The sequence below is a fragment of the Equus asinus genome, chromosome 21 (genome assembly GCF_041296235.1).
Source record: "Equus asinus isolate D_3611 breed Donkey chromosome 21, EquAss-T2T_v2, whole genome shotgun sequence".
Classification (NCBI taxonomy): Eukaryota; Metazoa; Chordata; class Mammalia; order Perissodactyla; family Equidae; genus Equus; species Equus asinus.
In genome coordinates this window covers 52,827,978-52,842,556 of record NC_091810.1, presented here as the reverse complement: position 1 = coordinate 52,842,556, position 14,579 = coordinate 52,827,978, and the positions used below count along the sequence as shown (strand labels likewise).

The 14,579-nt window shown below is 43.3% G+C and overlaps 1 protein-coding gene across 2 annotated transcripts in view; it reads left to right on the top strand.

Annotated features, from left to right (window-relative positions):
* The window catches only part of LARS2 (leucyl-tRNA synthetase 2, mitochondrial), a 163,832-nt gene that overhangs the window by 61,948 nt on the left and 87,305 nt on the right, over nt 1-14,579 (top strand). For both annotated transcript variants that reach the window (XM_014852435.3, XM_014852437.3), the window contains exon 6: nt 8,041-8,130. In XM_014852435.3, the coding sequence (XP_014707921.2) occupies nt 8,041-8,130 (90 nt within the window). The remainder of the gene's footprint in view (nt 1-8,040; nt 8,131-14,579) is intronic.

Here is a 14,579-nt window from a genome sequence, read left to right as displayed (position 1 = left end):
GGGAAGAACTCGTTTGCAGTGGTACAGATGCTGAGTCATTCAGACCCATGTTGGGATCCTAATTTTGCCTCCTACTAGCCATGTGACCTTAAACAAGTTACTATGAGTCCCAATTCTCTGATCGGTACAATGATTATTTATTCATTCAACAGTCCTTTATTAAACATCCATTGTACCAGGTGCTGTTCCAGGCACTCGCAGTACATCAGTGGGAGTCAGACAAAAACCCTTTCTTTCCTGGAGGAACCTTACAGTTTACTGCAGGGTGGGGGGAGGAGGGAAGACAAAGACAGGCGATAAGCATAATAAATAAGTAATAATACAGGATGGTAGGAGGTCATAAGTGCTGGGGAAAGAAAAAAGGTAGAGCCGAGTAAAGGGGGCAGGAGGGCCGGGGTGAATTGTGATTTTAAATGGGGAGGGAGGTCAAGCCACATTTGATAACCATAGTAACTGACTCCTGGGAATGTTGTAGGAACTAAATGAGATGCTTCTGAACTGCCAAAACTGGACCCAGTGCTTGGTCAGCCCCTGGTAAATGTTTGCTATTATTGTTATTATTACTGCTACTGTTGTTCCTAAAAGAACGTTCACATGGTATTCTGTTATCTCGGAGTGCTCCCGCCCATTCCTTCTGCTTCATTTACCCAGACCTCCTTGGAGCACGTGTTTGAGTCGGTTGGGGCAGACTGGGCACAGCGAGGCTGTACTTCCCAAGGTGCTTTTTCTCTGCCCAATGCCCCTCTGGAGAGATCTGGGTTCCAGTTTTGCTTCTGCCACCCAAGAATTGGGCAGCTTTGGTTGGGCCCCTCCCTCCTGAGGTGCAGTTTTCTCCTGTGTAGAGCAGCATCCACAGAGCCCCTGAGGGAGTGAGACCGTGGAGGGACGAGCAGTTTGGGAGCATAGAGCTGGATACAAATGTGGCCTGTTATTTGCTAATTAAGACTCAAAGCCAGAGCTGTGCTGAGTGGTCTGCCTTCACTCTCAGTGCCCTGCTCCTGCCTGGGGATCCTTTAAGAGCATCTAAGTGAGGAACTAGCCATCTGCCACACGGCCTCTGCCCCTGAAGCCCCAGGGGAAGGCCAGGCCACTCTTTGTTGGCTTTCTGCAGCTTTCCCTTCAAGAACCATTTCTCCTCTGGGGAGAGAAATGAGCTGTCAGTAGGTTTGGCGTTTTTAAACAGCTGATCACTGAACATAGGTAGTTACCAAATCAAGTTTCTGTATCTGTTGCCATGAAGGTGGGTTTAAAGTGGTTACTTCCTAATTGCTGCTTCTTATGCTTGTTTTGTGAAAATGTAGGGAGTGAGGACTGTCAGAGAATCTGTGCTGGGGCAGGGCTGAGGCGTGCTGGGAGGATTTGGATCCCGGCAGGCTTGTTGAGATATTCCTCTTAGCACAGTGTACTGGGGACCTTCTTAGAAATCTCATATGGACTAACTGTCGAAGCCTGGCTCGTTAAGTTCTGTGAAGACACAAGGGCAGGATAGGACCCCGTCTCTCCTGTGGTATTTGGGAGGAACCCCTTTGTAGTGGTTCTCAACCCTGGCTACCCGTGAAATTCCTGGGGGTGGGTGAGACCTAGGCATCGGTAACTTTTAAAGCTTCATTTCAAGGTGCAACCAAGTTTGAGAGTCAGTGCTAAGTTTAGAGGACTTAGTGTGGGCGTGGTCATAATTGTCCTATTCCAGTAGATTTTCTCATGAGCCTCCCTGTTCCTTCTTCCAACACAGCAGGTGCAGAGCTGTGGACTGGAACCTAGAACCATCACCAGCAAGGAACATCTGATGCAGTCTGCAAGGTTTTTTTAACTAAGCTGCACAGTATGAATCCTGAGGCTGGTTTCTCTGGCCTTTGAGCTGTGCTATGCTTTCAGAACCCCTCCCCTTTAGAATCAGAGAACCTGGGAGGGAATAAAAGACAAGGTCATTACCATACATTGCTTTTTGATCTGTGGAATGAAGAGCAGATGACAAAAATGCATGTTACACAAGAGGTATGTGAGTACCTCTGTCTTCTGTCTCCAAGATTCATTGTCTGACAGCAGGTGACTCACCGTGAGACTGGGGGACGGGGAGGCAACGCCTTGTCGCTGCAAACTGTGATGCAGGGCGGGTACTCACCTTTCTCACTGTGTTTATTTTCCAATGTACAGGGCTGCCGAATGACCGACTTGATAAACATGTTGCCTCAGGTTTTTGTTTTAGTTTGTTAAATCCTGATAGCTAACCTAAATATTGTGAGGTTGCAATGCAAATTAAATGCATAATGGCTTTGAGTGACGTTAGCCGTTTTGTGATCTGGGACCAATCACTGTTAGAGATGCAAGGGGACCAAGAAACAAAGACCTCACTAAATCCTGCCAGAGCAGAAGTGAGAAGTGACCTAGCTGGCCCTCCCTATGGTGGGTTGCCACCAGAGGTGACTGGGAGCAGCTTTGTGTGGATTCTTCCATCTGGGTCGTGTGTTTTGGTCTTTCCCTCATAAACACCATCTCTTTTAGTCAGAAAGCCAATATTTGGTAAGAAATAGTAATAGTAAGTTATTTTTACCTCAGTCCTTTCCTCTCCCTTTCACCTTGTCCCAGTAGCCTAACAAGGGTATCAACCCACCTCTTTGAGTGGTGCGATAATGAAGCCAGCCTCACTCCTCCCAGAACACTCTCTGAGTCAAGCCAAGGGAACAGCACCACTCATCCCTCCTGTGTGCCCAGCGTGTGCTTTATGTACAGTACTGTGTTTGTTCTCACAACTGGCCTCTCAGGTGGGTTTCATTACCCGTTTTCTAGATAGGGACACTTGGCTGTGGCCAAGAAGCTATTGATGATGCGAGGAGCTGAACCGAAGTCAAATGGCTCCAGAGTGGAATGTCTTTCTTTTAGATCACTCTCTCTCTCACTCTTTTCCTGGAGCAAGGAGAGATAGCCTGAGGAGACCTCAGTGAAGTAGGTACACAGAAGGTAACCAACTGCCGTGACTCATCCTTCACAAACCAAATGCCATTTTATATCAGGGACAGTAAAGTAGGCCTCTGTGGCTCAGCCTTCTTGGATTTCGTCATTGCCGAATCACTGTGCTACAGGAACTCCTGGCAAGGCTGGCTTAGTTATTAATTTGTGCAGTCACTGAGGCGTGGGTGGCAGGCCCCAAAGGATAGTGTTTGAGCCTCACTTGTATTCTGAGAGAGCTTACCTTCTGTGCCGGGCTCTGTGTTTGACAGTGAATATGCAAAATATTTTCAATGCTAAAAACCAGGTATTGTAGAATGTAAAACTTCAGTGTGGAGGAATGACTCTAGTTGAGATCCCAATGCATAAATTTGGTCTCTTGTCAGCTGGATTGCTCTTTCTCAAGCTCAGGGGCATATAAAAGTTGACACTTTTATATAGACCTATGTGGAGTGTAGCCGAATTGCAGTTGCTTTTGGAGCTATAACTTTGAATTGCCTGACTTTTTGTTTTAAAAACAAAGGTGCATCAACATAGATGTTGGCTTATTTGGAAAGCAGGGCAAAGGAAAGCACAGGAATGAAAAAGGATTTAGGAACAGTAAACAGCCTTCCTTGACTTCTCTGGTGGTCTCACGATGAAATCTTAACAAGTTGGTGCTGTCCCACAGCTTGTGGGCAGGTGTGGGCAACACGAATCCCCATCCCACAGACGGAGGACTCCCCCTTCTGCAGGATCCCAACAGATGATCTTTAAACTCTTACTTGTTCCACAAGTCTTATGGGAGGGGATAAGCTGATGTTGTATCAAGAAAAACTGTGCCTCTCTAACTTCGAAATAGGACATGTATTACCTGAGATTTTCCAAGTCAGACAACTACTTGGAAGCATATTAAAGGGTTTAAAATGTAGATAGTAAAATCAATCACTCATTCCCAGTGAGGAGCATTATGCGTGCATCACAGAGTTTCAGAATTGTATCTGCCTATACCCCTGGACTTGACAGGTCTCTCTGGTGGTTGGTCTCAGAGTTGATAGAAGGGCCCGTGGTTGCATCGTGCAGCATTCCCGTCTGCCCTGCAAGACGTGCTCAACAGAGATGGAGTCACACTTGCTGGAGAAGGAGACCTAAGTTAACTTACTCGTGTTTCTACTTCTCCCAATGATGTTTTATTGCGTTTTATGGAATGCCCACCAGAGAGTTGCTTGGTTCACTGTTCCTTAATCTTTTAGTTTAGTTGATCTCAAACTAAAAAGGTTGAAACCCTTAGAGTAGTGTTTCTCCCCTGGCACTATTGACATTTGGAGCTGGGTAATATTTTGTTCTAGGGGCTGTCTTGTACACTATCGGGTTTTTAACAGCATCCCTGGCCTCTATCCACTAGATGCCAGTAGCACCCCACCACCACCACAGTTGTGACAAACAAAAATGTCTCCAGGCCTCCCTTGGGAACACAACTTCTTTAGGAGAAGGAAGGAATAGCTGTTGACATCTTTTTGGATGTTGAAACCCCCAAAGACCCTTGTCTGTGGGGCTGGGTTTTGAGTAAGTAGTTCCCAAAACATGGAAAAGGAGTCTTGATTTCTAGCCAGTTGACAAAAGGTAGAGCTTTTAAGCAGTTTAATTTCAGAAAGATGTCTTTGATTATTTTTGCTGAGATGAGGCATTAGAAGACTAGAAATAGCTGTTTTGGTTTCAGGGCTTTTTTAAATCAGCAAACCAGGAGAGGCTCCAGAAGGGTTCTGTAACTTTTTCAGGAAATGCATTTCTGAGCGGAGTCTATCCCTGACCATGTTTATGGTTCTTGTGAGACTGGACTCCTGGGGAGCCTTGCGAGTGCCTGCTCTGTCCTTTCTTCATTGAGTGGACGGCACTGAGGGTCCCGGCTGGGCCCTGTGTGCAGCAGATGGGAATAAGTGGGCAGGAGCACAGTTCCTGTCCTCAGAGCGCTCCCAGCCTCCTCTGGGCAGGTAGCTCAAGCACTTCAGTGTGAGGGGACGCTGGGAGTGCAGTAAACATGCATTAACATAAAACTGTCCGGAGTGGAATAATGGTCCTGGAGCCAGGGTTTTCAAGCTGTACTCTTAGCAGCTGATGTTACTTTTCCTTCAAACGAGATATGCAAAAACCCAATATAAATAAAAGAGGTCAGACCCAAGTTTGAAGTCAGGGTGAAAGAAGGGGGCCTGGAATGCCCCTACCTCGTCACCTCACCTCACTTCCAAAGAGGAGGCACTTGGCCTTACACGTCTGACTGAAAGTAGGCTAATGCTTGGTTGGATAACAATCTTTTTTTTTCCTGACTGGATCTATCATCTTTTTTCTATTTGAGGTAAAAGTGATTTTCAAAACCATAAACCTGGATGAAGATACTGATGCTGTTCCATTGCTGTGTAATTTTTACTGTCAATCTCTGGAGGCGGATTCAGGGGCTGAGAAAGTACATACATACACATGTACGGATATGCATACATATATTCATCAGAAGCATTTTGAATTTTATTATGAAAAACAAATACACAGAAAAATAGAGAAAAGAGAACTCTCATCCTCTAAATTTAACAGTCATTATTTTGTCATGTTTGTTTCACATTTCTTTAAACCTCTAATGGATAAGAGTTTAAAAGCACAGCCACAGCAACAAGGTCTGGGAATATTTTTACCACATTCCCCCTTACCTCTATCCCCAGCCTCTATCCCAGTTCATCTGTGGACAAAGGTAATTTAAATTGAATTTGTGAAACTTACATGAGGGATACAAATTTGATTCAACATGCATATATTCCTGTATCTATTTAGTTTATTATTCATTCAACAACAATTTTGGGATGCCTCGACCTGAGCATACAATGATGAGCTAAACAAAACAGACCAAACATAGCTCCTGCCCTGGGTTTTGTTAGAAAATGGAAGTTTTTAAGTTGCTTGTCCGGAAAACTGAGGAAAGTGAATTCTGTGTCATGCCTGCAAGGAGTGTAGCCTGCACGGAGGAAAAGATGGTGGGATGAGGATGAATTTGGGGGTTTGGGGAACAATCCCGCCCGTAGCGTGCTGATCTGATTCTTGGGTTGGCAAAGGGCTTTGTGCATGACACCCCTGCAGACTTGGTGTCTGTGGAGCCTCGGGAGCTGGTACAGGCTGTGTTATGTGCGTGGCTCAGAAATCACGGCTCTGGCGTCGCATGGGGCCTGGCTGGCAGGGGACAGTGCTACAGTATGGGCAAACCTGTTAGACTGGCTGGTTATTCACAACCTGCCTTGTAGGGGGGAGTGGAGCCAGTGATTAGAGTTATTTGTTTTCTAATAGTTATTACTCTGCCAGTTTTACAAAACATCACATAAAAGGACCCAGGAATCTTACATGAGAAAAATAGCGCATTGGAGGCACCAGAAATTTACCTGATACCTTGCTCAGTTCCTGCCACACTTGCCCTCCCATCCTAGGTTTTAAGCTCTCTCCTCATTTGTTCATCTGAAGAAAGACTGACTTGTTTGCACTTTTGATAGAAGTACAGTAGTTCCCCTTATCTGCGGGGCATAGGTCCCAAGACGCCCAGTGCATGCCTGAAACCGCAGATAGTACCCAATCCTATGGATACTACAGTTTTTCCTATACATACATACTTACGATAAAGTTTATGAGTTAGGCACAGTAAGAGATTTAACAACAATAACCAATAATAAAATAGGACAATTATAACAATATACTGTAATAAAAGTTATGTAAATCTTAGCAACCTCAGCATATGATTTTTTCTCTTTCCTTATTAAGTGGAGAACTTTCACTTATTCACTTAAGGGAAGCACTTTACAGTTTCTCTTTGACGTATCCTAATTGCCGGGGTCACTACTCTTGCACTTTGGGGCCATTATTAAGTGAAATAAGAGTGATTTGAACATAAGCACTGTGCTACCGTGACAGCCGATCTGATAACCAAGAAGGCTGCTAAGTGACTGATGGGCGGGGAGCATGTGCAGCATGGAGGCCCTGGACAAAGGGGTGACTCACGTCGTGGGCGGGAGGGGGAGGGACAGCGCGAGATTTCATCACACTACTCAGAGCGGCGTGCAATTTAAAGCTTGTGAATTGTTTATTTCTGGAATTTTCTATTTAATATTTTCAGACCGTGATTGACCGAGAGTAACGGAAACCGTGGAAAGCGAAACCGCGGAAAGCGAAACCGCAGATAAGGGGGGACTATTGTATGCTTTCTATCAGTAGTCCATTACTAATGGAACCGTTTGGAATGTCCCCTGCCCTACATCCATTTCTATGTTAGCTATTTTTTGAAGTTAATGAAGAGCACTAGGAAAGAAATAATGTGACAGGGTAGTTAGAGGTTTTTATGCTCACTTGACTTAATCAACTGCAAACCTTATAGGTTGGTTAATCAATAACCTTTTTTAAAGGTTGGTTAATCAATAAACTGCTTTTAAAGATTCTGTAGCAAATGTGTTTTCAGGACAGAAAATAAATTTCGGGAACCTTCAATTTAGGCTTAGAAATACAAGCCAGGTGATTTCTCACTAAGTTTAATATTTGATAATGTTTTTAATGGGTCTTCCTAAGTAGACAACAGCCTGATTCACTTAATGGAATAAATGGAATATAATGAGTCCAAAGGAGCTACCAGGCCCCAGTTATATGTAGAAACACAGGGTTTATTTTCAAATGTGGATCGTACTGAAGCAAGCAAACGTTCCTCTTGAATTCTGTGATTGCTTTCAAAATGAACTACATTCATGAATTAGCTTTATGGCCCCCCAAATATGTTTGTGCTGACAAAAACGGTAATACCCAGTTTCATAGAGTCTAATTAACCTGTTACTTGCAGGGATGGGGAGGGGCGTGTACAGAAGACTGCAAGTTGAATTCCCTATCATTGAACATGCCCTGGGACGGGTGGCTGTGGCATTTCGATAGCATCTCTCTTTTCGGAATAAATTGCTTCTTACGAATTGGTAAAACTATTATAGGCTGGTAAATATTTTTTCAGTATGATTCCTTTTTAATTGAAGGGCAAGGCTGATGCATGCATTGGGGGAGGGGAAAGTTTACAATGGTCTATACATGATGTTTTTCCTTCTTTGGCAGGAAATAACTACATGTTTACCAGATTACTACAAATGGACTCAGTACCTCTTTATTAAACTCTATGAAGCTGGACTGGCCTATCAAAAGGAGGTAAATTAAATTTAGATGCACTATAAAAATTTTGTAAATCCTCTCCATCTTCTTAGAACACATTGTTGTTAAATAAGAAACAAACCCTGTATGCACAGTAACAGTGAAAATGAACACTCCCTCACGTTCATGAAGTCACTCCCAACAGACCCAGAAAGCAGCGACTGCCTGGCTCAGTTTGTGCCTCCAGGACAGGGCTCGGGCCTCTTTCACCCTTGACTTCCAGCACGTAACACAGTGTCCGGTGTGTGTAATGACATCAAAGAGGGGCCACGGGAGGAATGCAGGCTTCTCAAATCCTAGCTCGGCTACCTCTCTGTCAACTTAAATAGCAACTTTGTCTGTTATTTTACCCTCAAAATGAGTTTATTTGGGAATAGCCAAAAGAATTGCAATTAGGGATGTACATGCTGTGGTGAACCATAGGCAAATCCAGAAAACAAAGGAGGGGAGCTGCTTTTATAGAGAAAAAGGGGGAATAGGGAGAAGCTATTCTAAACAAAAATTCATTGGAGGAAACTAACAGTTTAAGGTGGCAATGGCTTATCATTGGGTGGGCTGTTGCTGGGTGGGGAGAGAAATCTTCCTTTGGTTGCAAAGTAGGTTTACTTCCCATCAAAGATGCAAGCGTAGGTCTCTTCCTGTTTCGCGTAATTGGCAATGGATGAAAAGGCCTGAGAGCTCCCCCTACAGGCCTTTCCGACTCCAGTTTAGTTAAGATTTCTTTTATAAATTTCCACATCTCCTAGCTGGGTAACTTAACCCCCAGGAATCATGGTTTCTCATCTGCTAAGTGGGGTGGTAACATCCTCCCTGCAGGGAAGAGAGAGGTGATATTTAAAGAGCAACTGTCACAGTGCCCACACATAGTGGTCTCTCAAGAAATGGAGTACTTGTTATGGCAGGAGCCCAGTCATAGTAGGTAAGCCTTAGATGGTGGGAGATGAGGAAGAGAGTATCATAGTGTGATCTAGACCTGCACTGTCCAGTACAGTACCACTGGCAACATGTGCTTGTTGATATTTAAATTTAAAGTAATTAAAATTAAATAATATTAAAAATTCAGGTTCTCAGTCACACTAGCCACATTCAGGTGCTGGCAAGCTAGTACTGTACAGCACACATACAGAACATTCCCATCATTACAGAATGTTGTACAGTGCTGGTCTGGAAAATTCAGAGGTAACAAGTAGAAATCCATTGTACCTTTATGCTTGAGACGTTCTCCTTGACGAGAGGGATTTCACAACAAAGAATTACATTTACTTTTCCGTGGGCCACATCACACTGCTTGGTCTTGCAGTGAATAGTACTTACGTGATCGTCACATTTTAAGTTAAAAAATGTTTTGAGGGGCTGGCCCCATGGCTGAGTGGTTGGGTTCGCGTGCTCCACTGCAGGCGGCCCAGTGTTTCGTTGGTTCGAATCCTGGGCGCGGACATGGCACTGCTCATCAGCCCACGCTGAGGCGGCATCCCACATGCCACAACTAGAAAGGACCCACAACGAAGAATATACAACTATGTACCGGGGGGCTTTGGGGAGAAAAAGGGAAAAAAATAAATAAATAAAATCTTTAAAAAAAAAAAATGTTTTGAATCAATACAGACACAAATGCAAAAGGCTCAATCTGGAATTTCAGAATAAAACCAAAATGTCTTAAACCTTGACAGCATAAAAATAGTATAGCTAACAAAAGTTAGGTGGTGAAATTGGGGAAGAGGAGTAAAAGCAAGTGTGAGATGAACCTTTCATCTTTCATAACAAGGAGGCATAAATGAAGAATGTCACTCTTTTTTTTTTTTTTTCAGTTAGAAAGGTAGCTATTAAAGCTAAAGTTAACAAAGATAGCAGAAACTAGGAGAGGGGCTGGGGGTGAGAGGTAAGCTGTATGACCGTGCTGAATATCTCATATTATGTGGCAGAGGGTCAGCAGAACTGTCTAAAGATAATGTACAAAAATTGAAGTATAATTTTATTACCTGAAGTTATACTGGTAAATACCAGAGGAACTAATGAACAGAACCTGCTAAAAGTGGAGAAGCGTTTTAATTACCATTTCAGATAATTATAAATATTCTTCTTTGATAGTGTGCCGAAACTCAACAAGCGGTGGTTTCTTAAAGGCAGCTGCGGTGTTGAATCTGCAACGTCCATGAACTTTTTGTACTCCGTTACATTCAAGTGTGTTGCTCTATCTTGCACTTTGAATGGGTTTTTCACCCACACATTATCATTGTCATGAAAATAATTTTGGCCTTGCAAGGGCCTCAGGGACCCCAGAGGATTATGGACCACACTTTGAGAACCACTGTACAAAGTCTGTAGCCCGCTCCCCTGCAGGTGAACCACAGGAAAGAGGAAAGAGTGCTTTGGAAAGTGTGAGCAGTTGTGTTAGATTATCCACTGTTACCTCGGCTGCTTGGTTACTGCTTATTGTTTGATGTGCATGGGGTATGAAATGATGGGACACGTTAATGTCATCGTGTAGACGTTTCTCACATGGAACCCTTATGTGTGCTGTGTAATAGTCCTTTATAGGACACTCTTTCTTTTGTATATATGTATTATATATTTAAGTTGAATTTTTGAGTGTATTGAATATTTACTGTACTAGTCCTCTATAGGACACTTGCTTTTCTGTCTCTACACTTGGGGTTTGTTCACACTGCCTCAATTCTCCAGCACATTAAATCCAAATAGGAGACTTAACCTCATCACTTTTGCATTGGATCCCAAGTTGGTCATATGTAGCATCTTAGGAGCTGAGTGACTTATCTAAAGATGGAAGGGATTCCAGGGGAGGGTCCCATTGCACAAGCACAGCCATCCTGCTGACTCCAGATGTCCCTCCTCAGTTGTTTGTTTCCACATCAGTGCAGCACTCCTTCCCCGCGGCATGCATGCCCCTGGGGGGTATAGGCCAGTTTCCCCTCTGACTTTTCTCTCATGGGAACAACCTGTATTAGTTTACTGTTGCTGCTGCTGTAACAAATTGTCACCAACTTGGTCACTTAACAGAAATTTATTGTCTTATAGTTCTGGAGGGCAGAAGTCCTTGAAATGAGTCTCACTGGGGTAAAATCAAAATGTTGGCACAGCTGCTTTCCTTCTGGAGGCTCTTGAGGACAATCTGTTTCCTTGTCTTTTCTAGCTTCTGGGGGCTGCCCGTATTCCTTGACTTTTGACCCACCTCCATCTTCAAAGCCAGAGCATAGCGTCTTGAAATCTCTCTGACCCATGCTTCCATCATCACATCTCCTTCTTTGACTCTTCTGCCTCCCCCTTTCTCATATAAGAATCTTTGGCATTACATTGGGCCCACCTGGATAATCCAGGTTAATCTCCCCATCTCAAAAGTCTTCACTTAATCATAGCTTCAAGACCCTTTTGCCATGTAGGTAACATATTCACTGGTTCTGGGTGACATGGGCATCCAGGTTCCAAGTGACATAGGACGTGGACATCTTTGGGATATGATTGTTCTGCCTACCACAATCCTCTTCTCCCTACTTCATGGGTTTGTTGTGAAGATTAACCAGGTGAATGCTTGGAATGGGGCCTGGCACAGAGCAGGTGCTCAATAAATGCTCACTGAGTGTGCCTGCAAAGTTACCTCGAGTCATTATGGTATTTAGATTGGAAAAATAGAGTAAAAAAATCCTGTAGCTTCTTAGCTAATTCTAAGGCAGCCCGTACGTGGACCAGTATTAAGAAAGAATAATTTAGATTATTTTATGGATTTTTATTTTAAAAGATAGGGGTTTTTTTGTTGTTGACTTAAAATATTTTTGGTCTACTAATTTTTTTAAGTCACCATTAAAATATCATGATCTTAAGAAAAATTGTAAACAGAGTATAAAAATGGGCACTTGGTACATTGTTTGAAGATCAGAGTTAGCCTTAATCCAAGGCATTTTTTTCCAGGTGCATCTCCTCTTATTGAGTAGCTGTTTTCAAATTGGCTTTAAAACATAAAACATATTGATGTCAGTTAACATTCTATTTCTAGGGTTTATTTCAAAATATAAATTTTTGAAATTAACTTTAGACAGTTCATTGACTTTAGAAAGACTACACATAACATTCTTTGTAAAGCATGTTTAACCAAAAATCACTTAGATTATTAGTACTTTTCCTCTCACAGCATTGTTATAACTTTTTATTTTTTAATTAAAAAAAGATAGCCTTGACCCTTAAATTCAGTTCTGCTACAAGCTGTATAAATGAACATTTAGGGAAAGTATTTTTAGCAGCATTACTAAACATAACTAAAGTGTTTAAGTCTTTTGTTTTAACAAGCACTGTCCATCAAAATGTTCATTTCACCCCTCTAGTTAAAAAAAAAACAAAACATTATTCCATGGATGTAGTTGTTAGAAGAATGTTGCTGTATTATGCTTGGACATCCTAGAGAACTATGGAGAGCCACCCAGTCTGTGAGTTTGTCTTTGGCTGTCTCCATGATTTCAGTGGCAGTTGGTGATGGTGCTAATTAATTCATCCACCTAAGCTAGGTTTGCAGTGTGGCCTCGTCTTCAGGCAGCATGCTGAAGGGAACACTGTGCACCAACAGGCAGCCTCTCCCACTCTGCCCCGTCATGGCTTTGGAAGGTGGTGGCAGTAACAAATAAACAGTAGCCTTGGGAACACTTCCCCCTCCCCGACTCAGTCCAAATTCAGGCCCATTCTGGATGGAATAGAGCAAGATTGATTTTGAGAGTTAGATCTTTTAATAAGACCTATGTGGTGTTCCTTAATTAAGCACTGTTTTGTCAAGAAAAAAGCTAGTAGACCTTGAGAAAATCAATACCCCAAAACATATACTTTACCAGCCTTCTGGAACCCTCCTGACAGTGTACTCAGAAAAGGTCTTTGGTGGTATAAAAGCAGAACTTGTGGAGAAAGAAGCAAGGAGAATGATGGAGAATAGCCAGGGGCCTGGGGACTGAGGAGTGGTGCATTGGTCAAGAGACAAAAGCATGCTAATAGAGCCTGTGATCTGGAAGGGACTGGCACCCCGTGTAGAGGTGAGGCCCAAGGAGGCAAGGAGAAGGAGGATCCACGGGAAGAGGAGGAGGAGATGAGAAAGAATGAGGTTTGGAACAGGAGGCACACTGGGACAGTGGATACCACAGCTGCTCTGTCACAGAGAGGAGAGCTAATAAACATGTATTCAGGATGCTGTTGCCCTGAGAATCCCCAAAGCAACCCATAGTCACCCACACCTCCAGGGACCCAATGACCAAGAAGGGGGTAGGGAGGCAAAATTGATGGAGCACCCTCCGTCATTGTGCAAAACTGACCCTTGTGAGTATGGCTGATTCGGGCTCATAATTGTGTTATGGTGTGCTTTCTAAAGGCTTCCCACAAATCACTCAAATACAAAAATATTAATCCTAGTGTTCACCCTTGATCAACTGGGGAAATCTCTTATTTGAAATGGCTCCTTCTGTGATGTTGCCAGATAACTTTTGTGAGAGAAGCAGTGGGCAAAATCTACTAGAGTTCACTGTGTTTGCAGGTATTTTAATGATTTCAATATTAATTTAAGGTTGACTTCAAAACACAGATAAAGGCTTTATTTTACAAATAAGGCTAGTTAACTATAAAGGAGCACGATGTTGGCTTCAGTAGGTGATAGAGAACATAAATATCAGCCAGGGAAACAGCTATAGCCAGTGAAGTGCCAGAAACATATTCTATGTAGCAAGATTATGCTTGCTTAAAAATCAGGGCATCCATCAAAGTAAACGTTCAAAATGTGAAAATCTGGGAATGCTGGATAGAAGACCCTGGCTTCAAAGGAAACTATATGATAGAGATGAGCTATATCTAAGACATGAGACCCAAGAAAAGGGATTTAGAATGCAACTCCAGGGCTTCAAAAGGCTGCATGTGCTGTACCCCCTGGCCCCCATTTTGCCCACCCCTGGGTTAGCCACCTGTGGGAAGGCTGAGCCTGAACCCTGCAACTCTGTGGTTGAGGTGGATCGTGGTCCCGGGAAGAAACGAGAATGGGTTCTCACAGCTGATGCATCTTCGATTTGAGATGCTGTCTCCTTTGGTGTTTTTCCTCTTTCCCCAAGACTTTCTTTGGGGAAAAAATTGCTTTTGTGTTTTGCTTTTATTTGTCTTTCCTTCGACACCAGAGTTTTACTATAACATGTAAACCTCTTAGGAGCACATCTCCCTCATTGCGTTTTGTAACCTAGAGCCTGAGAGATGCCAGACCGTCGGAAATGTTGATAAGGAAATAGAGTCCTGTTTGTTTTTGCAACCTGCAGTACCCTCTGCCGTACCCTCTGAGCTTCGCAGTGGGCAGGAGGCAGAGGTGGGGGCAGAGAAGGCTTTTTTCCTCCCTTTCTTTTATATTTTATACAGTTTTAGTTGTGCATGGGTCTTGGGTGGGGGGGGGTGCTGCCTCTTGTATGAGCTATCCATGTTAC